The sequence below is a fragment of the Stenella coeruleoalba genome (genome assembly GCF_951394435.1).
Source record: "Stenella coeruleoalba genome assembly, chromosome: 9".
Classification (NCBI taxonomy): domain Eukaryota; kingdom Metazoa; phylum Chordata; class Mammalia; order Artiodactyla; family Delphinidae; genus Stenella; species Stenella coeruleoalba.
The window spans coordinates 62,028,246-62,044,837 of record NC_137155.1 but is presented as its reverse complement, the minus strand read 5'-3'; the positions used below and the strand labels follow the sequence as shown (position 1 = coordinate 62,044,837).

Genomic DNA, 16,592 nt, shown 5'->3' with positions numbered 1-16,592 from the left:
CTCTGTTTTTTCTTTTTCTTTTTTTTTTTTTTTTTGCCCTACCCAGGTACGTGGGGAGTTTCTTGCCTTTTCGGAGGTCTGAGGTCTCCTGCCAGCGTTCAGTAGGTGTTCTGTAGGAATTGTTCCACGTGTAGATGTATTTCTGATGTATTTATGGGGAGGAAGGTGATCTCCATGTCTTACTCTTCTGCCATCTTGAAGATCCTCCCAGTTTTATATATTTATGTGCATGTTTACTATTTCTGGCAGTTTTTATTCCTGTGTAGATTTGAGTTTCCATCTGGAATCATGTTTCTTCAGCCTGAAGAACTTTTAAAAATAATTATTGTAATGCAGGTCTGCTGACAACTCTCTAGGTTTGTTGGTCTGAAAATCTTTTTAATCTTAATTTTTTTTTTTGCGGTATGCAGGCCTCTCACTGTTGTGGCCTCTCCTGTTGTGGAGCACAGGCTCCAGACGTGCAGGCTCAGTGGCCATGGCTCACGGGCCTAGCCACTCCATGGAATGTGGGATCTTCCTGGACTGGGACACAAACCTGTGTCCCCTGCATTGGCAGGCGGACGCTCAACCACTGCGCCACCAGGGAAGCCCTCTTTCAGCATATTAAAGGTGGTGTTCCATTGTTCCGGTTCGCATTGTCTCTAGTGAGAAGTCATCTGTGCTCCTATCTTTGTTTCTACGTATGGCATGTCTTTTTCACTGGCTGCTTTTAAGATTTCCTCTTTATCATTGGTTTTCAGCAAATTGATTATGACGTGCCTTGGTATGATCTTCTATATATTTTGCTTGGCATTTTTTGAGCTTCTTGGATTTGTAGGTTTATAATTTTCATTGAAATTGGTAAATTTTCCCTTATTATTTCTTCAAATATTTTTTTCTCATTCCCCACTCTCCAACCACCACTTCTTTAAGGGGCTCAAATTATACATATTTTTAAACTCCTTGATATTTTCACACAGGTCATGGAGGCTCTGTTTATTTAATTTTCAGACTTCTTTTTCTCTGAGCTTTGGTTTGGATAGTATTTATTGCTAGTTTTCAAGTTCATTAATCTTTTCTTTTGCAGTGTCAATTTGCTGTTAAGCGTACCCAGTGTATTTTCTATCTCATATATTGTAATTTTCTCTAGAGTTCCATTTGATTTTTTAAAAAATATCTCCCCTTTCTCTCATTTGATTTATTAGGAGCCATTGGTGACAGATATAAACACAGTCTCAAATCATGGGAAGATGCTTTCCAAAATCAACTTAATAATTCCAATAGTAGTTGTGTAGTGGACACTGAGGAGCCACCTTATGAATGTCCAAAAGGAGCCTGACCTCTGTATCAGTAGTGGTACAGTGGCAATGTAAATAATAAAATGAAAAAATCCATAAAGTCCCTTGGCATAATAGACAGAAGATAGGCTTTAGAGTCAGACAGATCTGAATTTATACCCTTAATTCTGCCACTTATGTAATCTTGTGTGAATTCCTTAACAGTTTCCTCATCCAGATAATAGAAATAATCACTTCTTAATATGGTTGTTAAGAAGATTAAGTGCTATAATATGAATAGAACTCAGGGCCTGGCACATAGTCAGAACACAATAAAGGCTCATTCTCATTATTTTATTATTATTTATAAACCTGTACAAATAATTTCCACCTCATCTCAAGAAAGAATTTTTATTCTTCTTGTCTTATATTTGAACCATTTGTCTACATTTTGAGCCCATATAGAATAGGACCGCTGTTACTATATATTTTGTGCTGTTTCAGGTGATAATCAAACTTTAAAAAATGACAAAAAATACAAAATCATCTTTCCCTCATAGAATAGTTGGACACTTGTTACTCTGCATGGATTGCTTGGAAAACCCCCTCTCAATAAGCAGGCACCCCGATTGTTGGTGTCAATGAAGCCTAGTAAACACATGTGTCAAGAGTGCTAGTTAGGGCTTCGCTGGTGGTGCAGTGGTGAAGAATCTGCCTGCCAATGCAAGGGACACGGGTTTGAGCCCTGGTCTGGGAAGATCCCACATGCCGTGGAGCAACTAAGCCCGTGCACCACAACTACTGAGCCTGAGCTCTAGAGCCCACAAGCCACAACTATCAAGTCCACATGCCACAACTACTGAAGCCTACGTGCCTAGAGCCCATGCTCCGCAACAAGAGAAGCCATGACAATGAGAAGCCCGTGCACTGCAACAAAGAGCAACCCCCGCTCACTGCAACTAGAGAAAGCTCACGCACAGCAACGAAGACCCAACACAGCCAAAAATAAATAATTAAATAAATTAAGAAAAAAAAAAGAGTGCTAGTTAAAGATGACAATTATGATAGGGCACATTTCTTAAACCAAGATAGTTTCTGTTTACAATATTTTAATTGTTGAAATAGGACCTGTACCAGACCAGATGTGTTTTCAGCTGGGTACTCACTGAGCTAGATTCCTCTATAATCAGGATGACCACACATCTCAGTTTGCCTAGAACTGTTCCTGTTTATGTGTCCCAGAATAATTATTAATAGTGCTCCCTTTCATTCCCAAAAGTGTTTGGATAATTAATTCCATGGTCACTCAATCTATAATTATCCTTTAACAACTACATTCTGCAACTCATTTGGTAGATACCATAAGTAGTACTGTGCTGTTGTTACTCTTAAAGCTGACCATGGTTTAAGACCTATATTAACATCTGGAATGTGAGAAATACCACCTGGTGAAGCAAATTACTTTTATTACAAGCTCATTATGAATTCAGAGAAAACACATTGCAAGTTAATTAGAAAATGAAAGAGGAGAAATAGATCTTAGCAGTACTGCCAAACAGAATGTTTATAGGAGAAAGAGATACAGATGGGTTTGTTAGAGTAGAAAGTTAATATCTGCAAAACTTTCTGCCCACTATTATTCCCTGGCTTCTAATGTGGCTATTGTATGGTACTTCTCAAGGGTTGAGGGTAGAGGTGGGCGAGTGGTAGTTGATGGGTGGAGAAGTAATCAAAAATCTAAACAGAGAGGGATAGGTATATATATTAGAAAAGGTATATTCAATATAGTATTACATATAATTTTACATTTTAAGAACAAAAATACCCATTATTTTCTTCAATCAAGGCAAGTAAAGTTTAACCAAAACTTCTACTGGCAAGGCAAAGAGATTTGCAAATTGGGGCTCATCTCTCAAGGCTAAAATTTATCAGAATCTTGAGGGAGGTGATATACATGAGGTTTTTTTTCCAACTTTTTTATGGAAATAAAATTGCTATGCAGAGACACAGAATTCACTTATGCAAATTGGTTTGGTGCCAAGCAAACTTGCTAATTCTTAACAATTAAAATAATTTATTTGTAATTTACACATAATTTGGGTGGGGAGCTTTCTATACAATCATAATAGCTGCAAATAATGACAGTTTTTTATCTTCCTTTCCACAATCCATATACCTTTTAAATCATTTTCTTTTTCTACTGCTAACTGGTACCTCCTGTAAGAAACTGAATACGAGTGGTTTCTCTTGAAGGTGATGTCAGACTAGGAGGTCCTGACCTTCATCCCCTCATAGAAACAACATATTAACAACTACTCATGAATGAAAATAGCTCTGAGAGTTCCAGAGTATGATTAAGAACAACAACCCAGTGGAGCACAATAACTAAGGATGGTTGCAGAGAAAACTGCAGGAAGCATTCTACCTGCATTATGCCATCCCACAGAGGGATTCCTCAGACCACGACTTGCCTTCATGGGAGAAAAAGAAAGCAGGAGGACCCCAGGGTCTTTTGCCACTGAGGAGCCAGCAGCCCTTGCCACAGGTACAGATACCCACAGCCTTTGCCATCCAGGATCCCTGCAGTCTTTTCATGGCTTGATAGCTCATTTCTTTTTAGCACTGAATACCATTCTGTTATCTAGATGTACCACAGTATATTTATCCATTAGCCTACTGAAGGACATACTGCTTCCATGTTTTGGAAATTATGAATAAAGCTGCTAAAAACATTCATACGTAGGTTTTTATGGGGACATAGTTTTCAACTCATTTTGGTAAATATTAAGGAGCATGACTGCTGAATTGTATGGTTAAGAGTATCTTTAAATTTATTAAAAACTTCTAAATTGTTTTCCAAAGTGCCGGTACCAGTTTTATTCCCACCAGCAATGAATGATTGTTCTTGTTGCTCCGACATCCTCACCAGCATTTGGTGTTGTCAGTTTTGTGGATTTTGGCCATTCTAAGATAAGTGCTGCGGTATCTTATTGTTGTTTTGATTTGCAATTCCCTAATGACATATGTTGTTGAGCATATTTTCACATGCTTACTTGCCATTCATTTATTTTCTTTGGTCAAGTATCTGTTAAGGTCTTTTGCCCATTTTCAAATCCAGTTTTTTCTTCTTGGTACATTTAGGGTAACAGTTCTTCACCTGTGAAGACAAGTCTGTGGCTTGTCTTCTCATTCTCTTGATAGTGTCTTTCACACAGCAGAAGCTTTTAATTTTAATAAAATTCTGCTTATTAATTTTTCCTTTCATGGATCATATCTTTGGTTTTATACCTAAAAAGCCATTGCCATACATAAAGTTATCTAGATTTTCTCCTATGTTATCTTCCAGGAATTTTATAGTTCTGTATTTCACATTTACATCTATGGTCCACTCTGAGTTAATTTTTGTGAGGTATAAGGTCGGTTTCTAGATTCTTTTTTTTTTTTTTTTTTTGCATGTGTATGTCCAGTGGATCCAGCACAACAGACTACACGACCAAAGATAAGGCAGAGATGACACGAGCCAATACCACTGGAGGAATCAATTATATACACAAATGATGAGAGGGACTCAAATCAAGGACAAAGGCAGCCAAATCAGGGGAGGTGATGAAATTGTTGGCCAGCCTGAGGAAAAATATACCACTGCTACTCGGGTGGAGAGGGAGGACTAGGTCCAGAAGGCACTGGTTTTAGAAGTAGAGAATGTAAAGTATGTCTGGTATGGTGTGTGTGTGTGTGTGTGTGTGTGTTTTAGGAAAAGTTGAAATACATCCCACCTCTCGTCCTTATCTATTTCATGTGTGATTAAAATCTGGGAAATTTTTAATGTTTTCTTTCAGAATTACTTGTTAGTTGCTTTTTTTCATTTTTGTGAGCTGCTAAGTGTGAAAGATGAGGATTACACACCATCTTTTTCTCCAAGGAATGAGTAACTACTTAATTTTATCCCAAAAGAGTTAGTAAAATAAAAGATTCAGTTTCCTTACTTATGACTAGAGACCTAAAGAGATTTCCTAATTTTCATCCTCAAATAAATAAGACAACAGTTCACCTAAATGCAGGAAGATAACATTAAAGGATTCAAGGAATATTACAGAACTAAACTTCACTAAATGGCAAGTGAATGGAGTCTGGGCTTAATTAGTATTCTGTCCTAAGTTAGAAGACAAAGTTTCTAGATTTTTTGTTTACATAAAGGGGTTTGGTACCAACTGTTCCCCATATTCAGATGATCTTAATGTTCTTGGGATGTCTGGCACAAAGAAATGAGAGTTTACAGGTGATGCCATGAACTTTTCTCTCTGGAACTGGTACCAGATGGAACAAGTATTGATTACCATGGCCAGTTAAACAGAATTTAAGTTAATAGCACTTTAAACCTCTTCACTCTAACTAATCGGATGATCCTGGAGCCAATAAAGGGGATGTGGCCTTCTTAAATTTGATAGCGAATTGGGGACGTAATATTTATGTGGCTTGCAGTCAACTCTGAATATGGCTAAAATCTCACTAGCTGTTCTGCTGAGGAATAGATTCCAGGAATTTCGCTACCACCCACTGCTCCTCCTCACCCAGTGTCATGAGAGGAAGGCGCAGAGCAAAAAGATGTAGCGCTAGACGAGCATGTTCTGTGGTGCCCGGTACTGAAAGTGTAAGTGTGATGGAGATAATACACAGTTTGAAACATACGAAATCTGATGTTCTGAATATCAGACATCTAAAAGTGTAAGGGAAAGATTCCAGTTTCACAGACACCAAGTCAAAGTGGAAGTTCTTGCCATTCAGGAATATTTGATACTTCAAAGTACACAATTACAAACCTATCATATACAATAACATTCTTTGCCATGTAACTCCCATATAAAATCAAAAAGCTTATTCTGCTATCAACAAGAAAATCATAACAAAAACACTTTAAAGTCAACCAAGATTAGTTCATTATGACGAGATGATAAATTTCAAATAGAGGTAATTAAATAGGCTCCTGGAGCGCTTAATAATCTAGCTAATGAAGAAGAGTGAATCATATGAAGACACTAGAAAAATATTTAAATATCTTCCTGCTTTCACAAAAAATACTGATGGTGATGAAGATAACTTCAATGAGGACACTGATGACTAACTGGCTAATGACAGTTGTCAATTCCACGGCTATTTAAAATTTATCACTGGACTTCCCTGGTGGAACAGTGGTTAAGAATCTGCCCTCCAAAGCAGGAGACACGGGTTCGATCCCTGGTCGAGGAAAATCCCACATGGCACAGAGCAACTAAGCCTGTGCGTCATAACTACTGAGCCTGCATGCTGCAACTACAGAAGCCCCCACGCCTAGAGCCTGTGCTCCACAACAAGAGCAGTCATCACAATGAGAAGCCCGTGCACCATAATGAAGAGTAGCCCCCCTCACCACAACTGGAGAAAGCCCATGCACAGCAATGAAGACCCAATGCAGCCAAAAATAAATAAATAAATAATTTTTTAAAAAATTGCTGTCTCTGAAACCACTAAAAATAAAAAGTCAAAAGAAATAATAAAATTTAACACTGAACAATAAAATTTGAAATGCTCTGAAATCTTACACTGCAGATATGAAAGAAGATTAAGGTTTCCCTAAATAAGATAACAATCCTAAAAACTAACACATTACTAATAATAAGTTGTAAAGCAGAAAGAAACTCTTGCAAACTATTAGTAACTTTCTAAAAATATTTGCTCAATAATGCCAGAGGAAAATTGAATTATCTTTCAATTCATTCTACAGAAAATGAAATTATAAAATTGTTGTTAAGGAAAGAGGCGAATAAAGAATGTGCAGTCAAAAATATGCAGAAGTATTAAAGCACTATCAAGCAGTCAACGGTATAAATATGTTATTTTTATGGATTTTGTGACATTTGTGGCAATTATTGATTTTTTGCAAACATGTAATATGTTGCTATGCTTTCTTGACTCTAACTAAATATACACTTTTATACCTAATGTTGTACTAAAATTTTTTATTCTTTTTCTTTAAAAGTGCTCCAAAATTGTATAAGCTTCAAACATTCACAAAACCTGAACCCTGTGTTCAAACCAATGTCACCTAAGCACTCATAGAAAAAAATGTCCTGAGCTATTAAATTTTTCAGAATCATACCTCTCTTTAAAGCCAACTTTAAGTAAATACTGTTGGAGAGTCATATCAGCCTCTTCTTAGCACAATCTGTAAAAATAAATTTGGAAAGTAAGATCACAGCCAGTATTCTAAATCATTGATTGCTCCATTTGTCTATGGCTTGCTGACTGCTTTTAGGTTAGTTGATTTATTGATACAACAAATATTTACTAAACAGTAGAAAGAATCCAAGAACTGCTGTGTCCAAGGAATGTGCACATCTATTCTAGCAGGAAAGGAAAATCTAACTTGTGAAATACAGTAAGTGAGAGAGGTCGTTAGAGAGGCATGGAGTTCACAATGTTCTCGTGAGGGAAATGTGACTGCCAGCAATGGCGGTTAGGAAAGTCCTGAGAGGTGCCAATATTGATTTATTCACCACCCCCCGCCCCATTACAGAAGTGATTTAAGGGGCTTACAAGGTCCTGTCAATACAACAAAAGAGAATACATTTAAAAGTGGAGCGAAATAAAAAGACAAAAAAGGAGAAGAATATAATAAGGAGCCAGCAAATGGGACTAAAAGCTGTGATGCACAATGACCTGCCCACTTGTCCCTAGAGGGCCTCAAATGTGGCTCTCGGCATCCGGGTGAGGAGATAATTTATTCAGACCAAGCCCTGAAGGAAGGGTTGGGATCTAGGTTGAATATAATTAAAATGAAACGATGGCGAGCCTGAGAATTAGTGGTTTTGCAAGATTTTTTCCACATCAGCCTGAACAGAGAACCTCTCTCCAACCCAGAGATTAGGCACTGGGGGACATGATCACTCTAACAGGCATCTTACTCTAATTAGGCTTTGGCAATATTGCTGTACTGTAAGTTATACCTTTTGAAGTCCAAAGTAACAAAACTCTTAACACATGCGATGTCCACATAGCTTCCATAATTTACCTACAAAAATAGAAAAATAACACCAGCTAATTCAATGCTACATACACAGAAAGACTATAGAAAAGGCAACATCTGTTATAATCTAAACAGCCTTGTGTTGCTCCTTCAGAATCCTCTTAATATTATTTTCATATTTAATTGACACATTTGCTTTTTTGCATCAGATGATGTTAAGGACATGAAGAGAAACTGTAATTTTCAATACAATTACATGTTCATATTACTGCTATAAATTATAATAATCATGCTATTTTGATGAAAATACATTACACTCTGGACTTTTCTGAACTACTAGAGCTCACTGTCCAAGTAGATTATTCTCTGAAACTCATGCTGTTAATATAGAAAACGCTAATCAGCAAGAGTACGTTTCTAATTATTAGTTATATCACTAAAACTGATACATTCTAAGATGGGATCTGTTCTCTTATTACAAGAGCAATAAATATTCATTAACAAAACACTGAAAATATAGATCAGCGAAAAGAAGAAAATGAGAGATCCTAATGTGCAACCATGGCTGAAAACCACCAGCTTGAGTCTCTCTTCCATCAACCCTCCCCCTCACAGGCTCCCTGACTATTATGGACACACCCTTAATATCTGAACAGAAGGCCACGGACGACACTGTTGGCACACAAAGAGGACATTGCTGCTGTGGCAGGTGACCACTGACAATCCTGTGCTTATACAATGCTTTTTAGGGGGTTAAACACTCCTCACATATATTTTGTTTTGATTCTTTCGCTCGTCTTTACCTGCATTTTTATGTGATAGGGAATTGTGTACATTGTGACACAGACTACCAACTACTCAGAGACAGATATTTTAAGAAAACACAGAGGTCTCTTGGTTTAGCAACTTTTAGGCCAGAGAATATTTTTTCTAATTAATGGAATTTTAGAAAAGCCATTCATAACACAATCTGATGTTCCTCAACTTGAGGGAACCCTTGCGCTCCAGGTGTACCTGACCTGTGGAAATACCAAGCCAGTCCCTTGAGACACTGGGGAACCAAACAGCTTAGAGAACTGGGGGATTGAGGTACAGAACTTTATCACTGACTCACCTCTCTTACATCTGTACACATAGATATAAATGGGCCCCACATGCCCAACCTGAGCCCACCCTGTGTTCACATGGGATGGGGACACATCTGGCCATGTCTGGAGGGCATGGTGTGGGTATGGTGTGGGCAAGGCTATTTATAAGAGTGCTAAGGAAACTTTCGGAATGCCAGTCATCCTAAAGGAGAGCCCATGGTGGAGGAGGGGCAAAGATCAGAGGGGAGTGGTATTTTGAAAGCTGTGGAGTGTCTATCACTTGGGTCATTCTCCACAGGCGGAAGGAAGAAACTGGGTAAAACCTAGGAGACATTTCGTGTAAAGCTCTTTGAGATATGAAAGCAGAAGAGAACATAGCTCTGTGGCTCACAGAACCCAGTGCACCAGAGTAGAGGATATGACTGAAGCTGTCATAGCACAGAACACAACAGCCTGAGCACAACCACAGACTGGCACAGAGAAGAAACAGGAAAGGGCATTAGACAGACCACCCAGGTTGGACACCAAAAGCAGAAACTATAAAGAAAGGGGTTAATAGATTTGGCTACTTAAAATTTAGAAATTTCCTATTAAAAAAAAAAACACACTCAGAAACAAAATTAAAAGACAAGTGAAAAATTGAGAACAATGTTTATATCATACTCAGTCAACCAAAGATTAAAATCATTTCCACATAAAAGGCTATTATAAGTCAATAAGGAGATAATTATCACCACCACCAAAAAAATGGAAAAGAAGAATAGGAACAGGGAATTCAGCAAAGCAGAAATACAAATGGCAAAGAAAAGTAAATTTTTTAAATGTGCAAACACACTAGAAATCAAAGAAATGTAGCTATCTTGGACTATAAGCCCTTGGTTTTAAAATGTAAATCTTACCAATAATCTATACATTTGGGTGTGTATTTGGGCTTTTGGAATTAGCCTGGATTAAAATCCCAGTTCTGCTACATATTAACTGTGGGATACTGGACAAATTATTTAGACTTTGTAAATCTCAGTACTCTCATTTGTAAAATAGAGATAATAACATTCTCTACATCACAGTAATGTCATGAGGAGTGAACGAAATCATGCATACAAAGTACCAGCACATAGTAAGAATTTAATAAATGTTTGCTATTTTATTAGTACCTATTCTGATATATTGGGTAATAATGAAACCATTGGGCTAATCAGAAACCTGGATCATCTTCCTTCTTCCAGATTTGTGAGTTACTCCAAGATTATGTACACACACACACACACACAAGACATAATGGACAATCGTTATTAAAGACTGAAATATTGGTCTCAAAATAATAGGAATAGTTAAGAATTATTTGGGTCTTGATTTTTAAACAGCCATTCTAAAAGATAACATAATTCTTGGCTTCATTATTTTTTTGCTAGTAGAAACACTTTAAACAGTTTTTGTGTTTTTAAATCATGAAGCTAAAATCAGGAGTAGAAGATATGTACAACTTAAATTCAGGAAATTCTTTAACAAAGTTAAATTTATGTCATTAATCAAATCATTTTTATCATTTTAGAACTTATATTTTAAATTTGATAATGTTTAAAAGGTTAATTAAGGATGGACCTAGAGAATATAATCCTTAGTGAAATAAGTCAGAGAAAAACAAATACTATATGACATCACTTATATATGGAATCTAAAAAATAATACCGATGAATCTATATATAAAACAGAAACAGACTCACAGACATAGAAAACAAACTTACCGAACGGGAGCAGGTAACAAACTAGGAATATGGGATTAACATATACAAGCTACTATACATAAAATAGATAAGCAAAAAGGATTTACTGTATAGCACAGGGAATTATACCCAATACCTTGTAATAACCTATAATGGAATTAATTTGCAAAAAAACCCTGAATCACTATGCTGTACACCTGAAACTAACAAAGTATTGTAAATTAACTATATTGCAATTTTAAAAAGTTTAATTAGTAACTTCTTTCCTTTTGGCAGCTAGTAAAGTGCAAATGGTAATAAATTAGAAACATTCTAAAATATTTATATGTATGATGTATGCATACAGAGTTCTGTATTCAAATGATCCAAATAAAAAATTAAAATTATTTGGTCAAGTAATTTTGCTAACAGGCTTAAGATACTGATAATGATTTCTAGGAAAACTTCTTGCAAATATACTTCTTAACATTAAAAACTCTCAGTATAAGATGTAATTGTAGCAGCAAAAGTCACCTTAAACTCCCAAATCAGAGATAGGAAGCCTTTTGAGTTTACATTGGTAAACACTCCCTCATGGAAGAGAGAAATTGTGGAGGCCATTAAAAAAAGGAAACAATGGAGGAGAGATTTGAAAAAGATAGAAATCACTGTACTCATGCACATTTAAAGTAACCTTTACAAATCAAATGATATGCTTCATAAAACATATCACAGGAAATAAAGGGAGAGAATCAAAAAGTGAAGGGAAAGAATTGGGGGGAATAGAGGAAGGGAAAGACTGATCAAGGCTGATGAACATAGAAACAAGACAGAAAAAGAAATTGAGTTAAAGAAAGGCAGACAGGACATGACAAACAGGACATGACTCCAAAAAAAAGAGAAAGAAAGGAGAACAGAGATGAGCACATGGACACATGCACTCCATGGACAAAATATCCCTGGGAACCAAATATCAAAAAGAAAAAAAAGGAAAAAAGACACAACTCAGAAACACTCTTTAAAGAAGGAATATACTTCTCTTCTAACCTTTCTTCAATGAAGCTGTTAAAGATGATCAGAAGTGTTGTGGTTTTGCATCTTTAGGCATACACAGAGCCAAGACATCTTTTACTGGTCCCCACAGGCTGGGTAACATTAACCTAATGGTTGATTCTGGCCCAAAGGCTAGAAGGTGTCCACTCCCATACTTGACAATGAAAACTATTTAATCTTCTGCTGCATCTCCTAAAAAAGAATGCTATAAATAATAAATAATACATCCTCTGCAATTTTTTTGACATTTCACTTATAGAAAAACTGCGAGCCACTTTCTCCTTTGTACTGACTGAGGCATTCCAAAACTGGCACAGACATATTTTTATTTAAATAAATCAGCCTTGCAACTGTAATTTTAACCCGAAACTGGCAAAATCTCCTCTATTTCTTACATATGAAAACCTTACCTTTTAATTATAATAAAGTGTGAATCCTTCTATAACCTGGATTTTTAAAAGGTATCTCCCATTGGGGTAATGAAAAAGGATGTTAATGTACTAGCTTCCTTGAAAATATTTTAACATTTTCATACAATACTAGAAATACTCACCTTTTCCCACTTTTAGCCTAATAGTAGTTTCTTGTATTTATAAAATAACCACACTCAAGTCTTACCGTGGAGAAGCAACATTTTTAGTTCCGTTCAATTTCTTCACTTTAAATAAATAAAGAAATCAACTATATAACCCTCTGATTACAAATCAAATCCAAGATATTGTTTGACAATAAGATGTTTTTATTAAACTCGATACATTTAATATATAAGAATTCTGTGAAAAAACTGGGGTATCAAGTAGGATCTGGGTCTTTGCATTACAAAGTCTGCCCCCAAAAGATGTCATCTCACTATATACTGTGGCTGAAAGCATACAGATGACCAAAAAGCAGCAACATCCTTTCCTGGTAAGACAAGTTCAACTGACTTGCCCATAGTATTACAAGTCCTCCTAGAAAAATTAAAAGTCCCCATCCCCATCTCTACCTATTATCTCCTGGCAGGTGAGCTGTATGAAGCACCTTCATCTGTGCTTGGCATGAGGTCCACACATGATCAGCCTTGGGAAGGCCATCTTCCCCTCAACCAGACAACTCTACTTCAACTATTCTGAAACTCCTTGGAGGGGTGAAACTTCTGGAAAAATGAAAGAGAGCAAGAGAGAGAAAAGGTCTGAATATTGAAAGGAATATACAAATGATCAAATTCAGCTGCACCCAATGCCAAGGGGAAGGCTGAATAAGTTAGAAAACAAGCAATTTTGCAAAATGTTTTCTGGTATGACAAAACCTGACCAGTGTCTCGCTCTTCCTGACATACCAGTTGTGAAGGCCACTCATTCTCTTACCAGCTATGGGCGTCTCCACGATGAGGTGTTTGTGGTTGGTAAACAGTTCAGTGGAGTCTTGCTCTACTGATCTTTCTTCTAGGTCTGATTCTGGGATCGTAGCACAGCCACCTAGTTGAAAAATACAAACAATATTTTAAGCAATGTGTAGAAAAATCTACCTCTCCATACGGCAACCTCAGCTTAAGAACGTACCAGTCATGAAGATGATAAATAAAGAGACAACAATCTTCAGGAGTAGGCCAAAAAAGAATAATCTTAAATGTTTCTCTTACGGTGAAAACGCTGGGAATGAGTCATTGCCTTTAAAGACATACTGATGAGCACTTAGCAACAGCAGCGATGGTGTTGTCTTAAAATTTAACCCTTTTAAAGTCAGAAAGGACAAAATCTATAGCATATGTGATATCCATACTATAATGGTACCTCAGCAGAAATTCCCTTTAATACCAGAGCATCAAAAACTATAAAAGAAACAAAGCACATCGACTGTGAGGGAAAGAAAACTTCCCTGAAGAAAGAGGAAGGCCACTGGTGTTCTGAGTTGGTGACTATGGTGGTATTTCTCAGGAATTTGATTCTATTCCTGAATCCCAACACCTTACAGCAGAGACACAAACACTTCATAATTCACAGCAAAGCCATGAATGCATTGTGGAAGCTTTCAATTCCAAGTCAATTCCAAGGTGACTTGAGGATAAGCTGGGACCACTGCGCTTTGAAAATATTAGGTATAAGCCATTTGATTTTATCCACCAAAATATTGTACGGAGAACTCATGCTGAGAATTTCCTGACTACATCTGTAACTTGATTTGACTAATTTGATTAATTTCCTGGAAATGTACTAACATGCTGTATACCGTACACATTTTTCCCCAAAGCCATTCTTCTTGTAAATAAAGTGTGATTTTTCCTTTTCTGAGGCTTCTCATACACTGAGTCCAAAGCCTCCATATTCAAGTTTGGCTTTATGTGTGAAGGGGTTTATAAAGAGAGAGTACCAGCAGCACTGATGTGTAAACCACGTCACTCAAATGAGAGTGAAGTCAAGATCCCAGGTCTGAAGGAAAGTACACCTTACCATCCATCCCTCTGGATCAGCTCTGAAAAAGAAATCGATGTTGAGGGAAACTTGAAAGACAAGGATTTCCACACTCATAAAATAAGAATCAGAGGTAGTAGTCTCAGAGGTTTCCCAAACAGGAAATGTTAAGAATTATCCATCAATGCAATGGAACTTGCCCTGCTTTACCTTAAAATAGCTAGGGCCCCATCCAGAAGGAGAACCAGGCTTATTTTTAATCTGTTTAAGTAAAAACAAACAAAAATTTCAGAGTAAGCAGTAAAAGGAGAGAAATAAAATATAAAATTTCCAAACTAACAGAGACCTTCTGAAGCCCACTGTAGCAATGCTTCTCAAAAGGACTAGCCTTAAAATTTCCAATCTATCTAAGCCAATACTTTTGTCACGTATAATAAAAATGAATAAAAGGAATTACTAGAAAAATAAAATGAACAATATATAGGCCCTTATCTTTTAGATTCAATCATTGTAAAAAGCACACTGTCAATTGCTACAAGTTTCTCAATGCTTATTCTCAGTTTCAAGTAACAGACAGTTTGCAGACAGATGCTAGTCTTCTATTCACACTTTGAACAGCACTGATTTCAAGATATGGTCTACATTAATATGATACATGGAATTATAGTTAAAAATAATAATTCAGCCAACTCCTAATTATCAGACGTTCAAATAGCCAGTAAACTCATTCTGGCAACAGCAGGGGCTTCTCACAACTTATGTACCTCCCTTCTACTCCAGTAGCTGTCTGGCAGCTCCCTCCTTGCATAATGTACAGAACAGCCCCCCTCTCCCCACCAACATGGGATGTCTAGGCTCTCCTTTGCCCACTGCTGGTACAATTATGGAGATCCACTTCTATCCCTGTGCTCTCGTGTAAAAAGGAGTTTCATTAAGGAACCTGGGATCCCAAGTCAGAACTCTGGGGGCATTTTTATAAGGAACAATGTCATAAGTGGTGGCTTCATTTTAGAGTCCTATTACAATTAAATGCTTAAAACACTTTTCTGGAGTAATCTGGAACCCTAACGCCTGCAGGTGAAATTTGAAAGCATGAAGCATGCATCACAAATTGCAAACAGTATCTATAGCATTTGGAACAAGACAGTTTATAAATTGGAGATTACACCCGTGATGTTTAAGAGGATGTTTTTGAGACATTTCACTATGCTCCCTCTTCCTCTGAATTGTTACCAATCAAATTATGTGCATGACCATTTGTGTTAACTAAACCTGGCTGTAAAAATTTGTTGCTTTGCAAATTAGTAGAACATCAAGATATATAGCAATCCTCCTATATATAAAATAGATAAACAACAACAAGTATAGCACAGGGGACTATATTCAATATCCTGTAATAACCTATAATGGAAAAGAATCTGAAAAAGAATAGATAAATATATATGTATATGTATAACTGAATCATTTTGCTATATATCTGAAACACTGTAAATCCACTATACTTAAATTTAAACATTTTTTAAGAAAATTTTTCTGGCTACAATCCTCATGTAGCCAGAAAATTATTTAAGTAGAAAATCTTACCAAAAATTCTGAACAATAGGAGATCACCCTATATTTATAAAGATAATTCAACTCTAGGGTTTTTTTTTTTTTTTTTTTATGGATTACAAGCTATCCTTAAACCTGTTTCTGCATTCAAAAGCAAATTATAAAATTGTTGAAACTTCTTCCTCACCAGGTGGAACATATTTTATCAACAAGGGAATTACACTAAGGAAATGCTACCCACTGTCAGAAAAACAAACAAACAAAAACAATAAAAAAGAGCTCAGGGACTTCCCTGGTGGTCCAGTGGTAAAGAATCTGCCCTCCAATGCAGGGGATGCGGGTTCGATCCCTGGTCAGGGAACTAAGATCCCACATGCCGTGGGGCAACTAAGCCTGCAGCCAGAACTACTGAGCTCTCGAGGCTCAACTAGAGAGCCTGTGTGCTGGAAACTACAGAGCCCACGCACCCTGGAGCCTACTCGCCAGAACTAGAGAAGAGGAATCCCGCAAGCCACAACTAGAGAGAAGCCTGCACGCCGCAATGAAGA

General features: G+C 36.9%; 1 protein-coding gene across 6 annotated transcripts in view; it reads right to left on the bottom strand.

Moving 5' to 3' along the window:
- The window catches only part of BBS9 (Bardet-Biedl syndrome 9), a 614,322-nt gene that overhangs the window by 155,862 nt on the left and 441,868 nt on the right, over window positions 1-16,592 (bottom strand). For 3 of the 6 annotated variants that reach the window (XR_013829929.1, XR_013829930.1, XR_013829932.1), the window contains 5 exons: window positions 13,450-13,560; window positions 13,089-13,238; window positions 12,098-12,295; window positions 8,240-8,304; window positions 7,393-7,458 (listed from right to left, as the gene is read on the bottom strand). Coding sequence is in view for 1 of the 6 variants with exons in the window: in XM_079932453.1 (XP_079788579.1) it covers window positions 13,207-13,238; window positions 13,450-13,560 (143 nt within the window). In the remaining 5 variants the exon portion in view is untranslated. Of the gene's footprint in view, window positions 1-7,392; window positions 7,459-8,239; window positions 8,305-11,556; window positions 12,309-12,832; window positions 13,239-13,449; window positions 13,561-16,592 lie in introns of those variants that run through there. The other 3 variants (XR_013829928.1, XR_013829931.1, XM_079932453.1) reach the window with 3 other exon arrangements.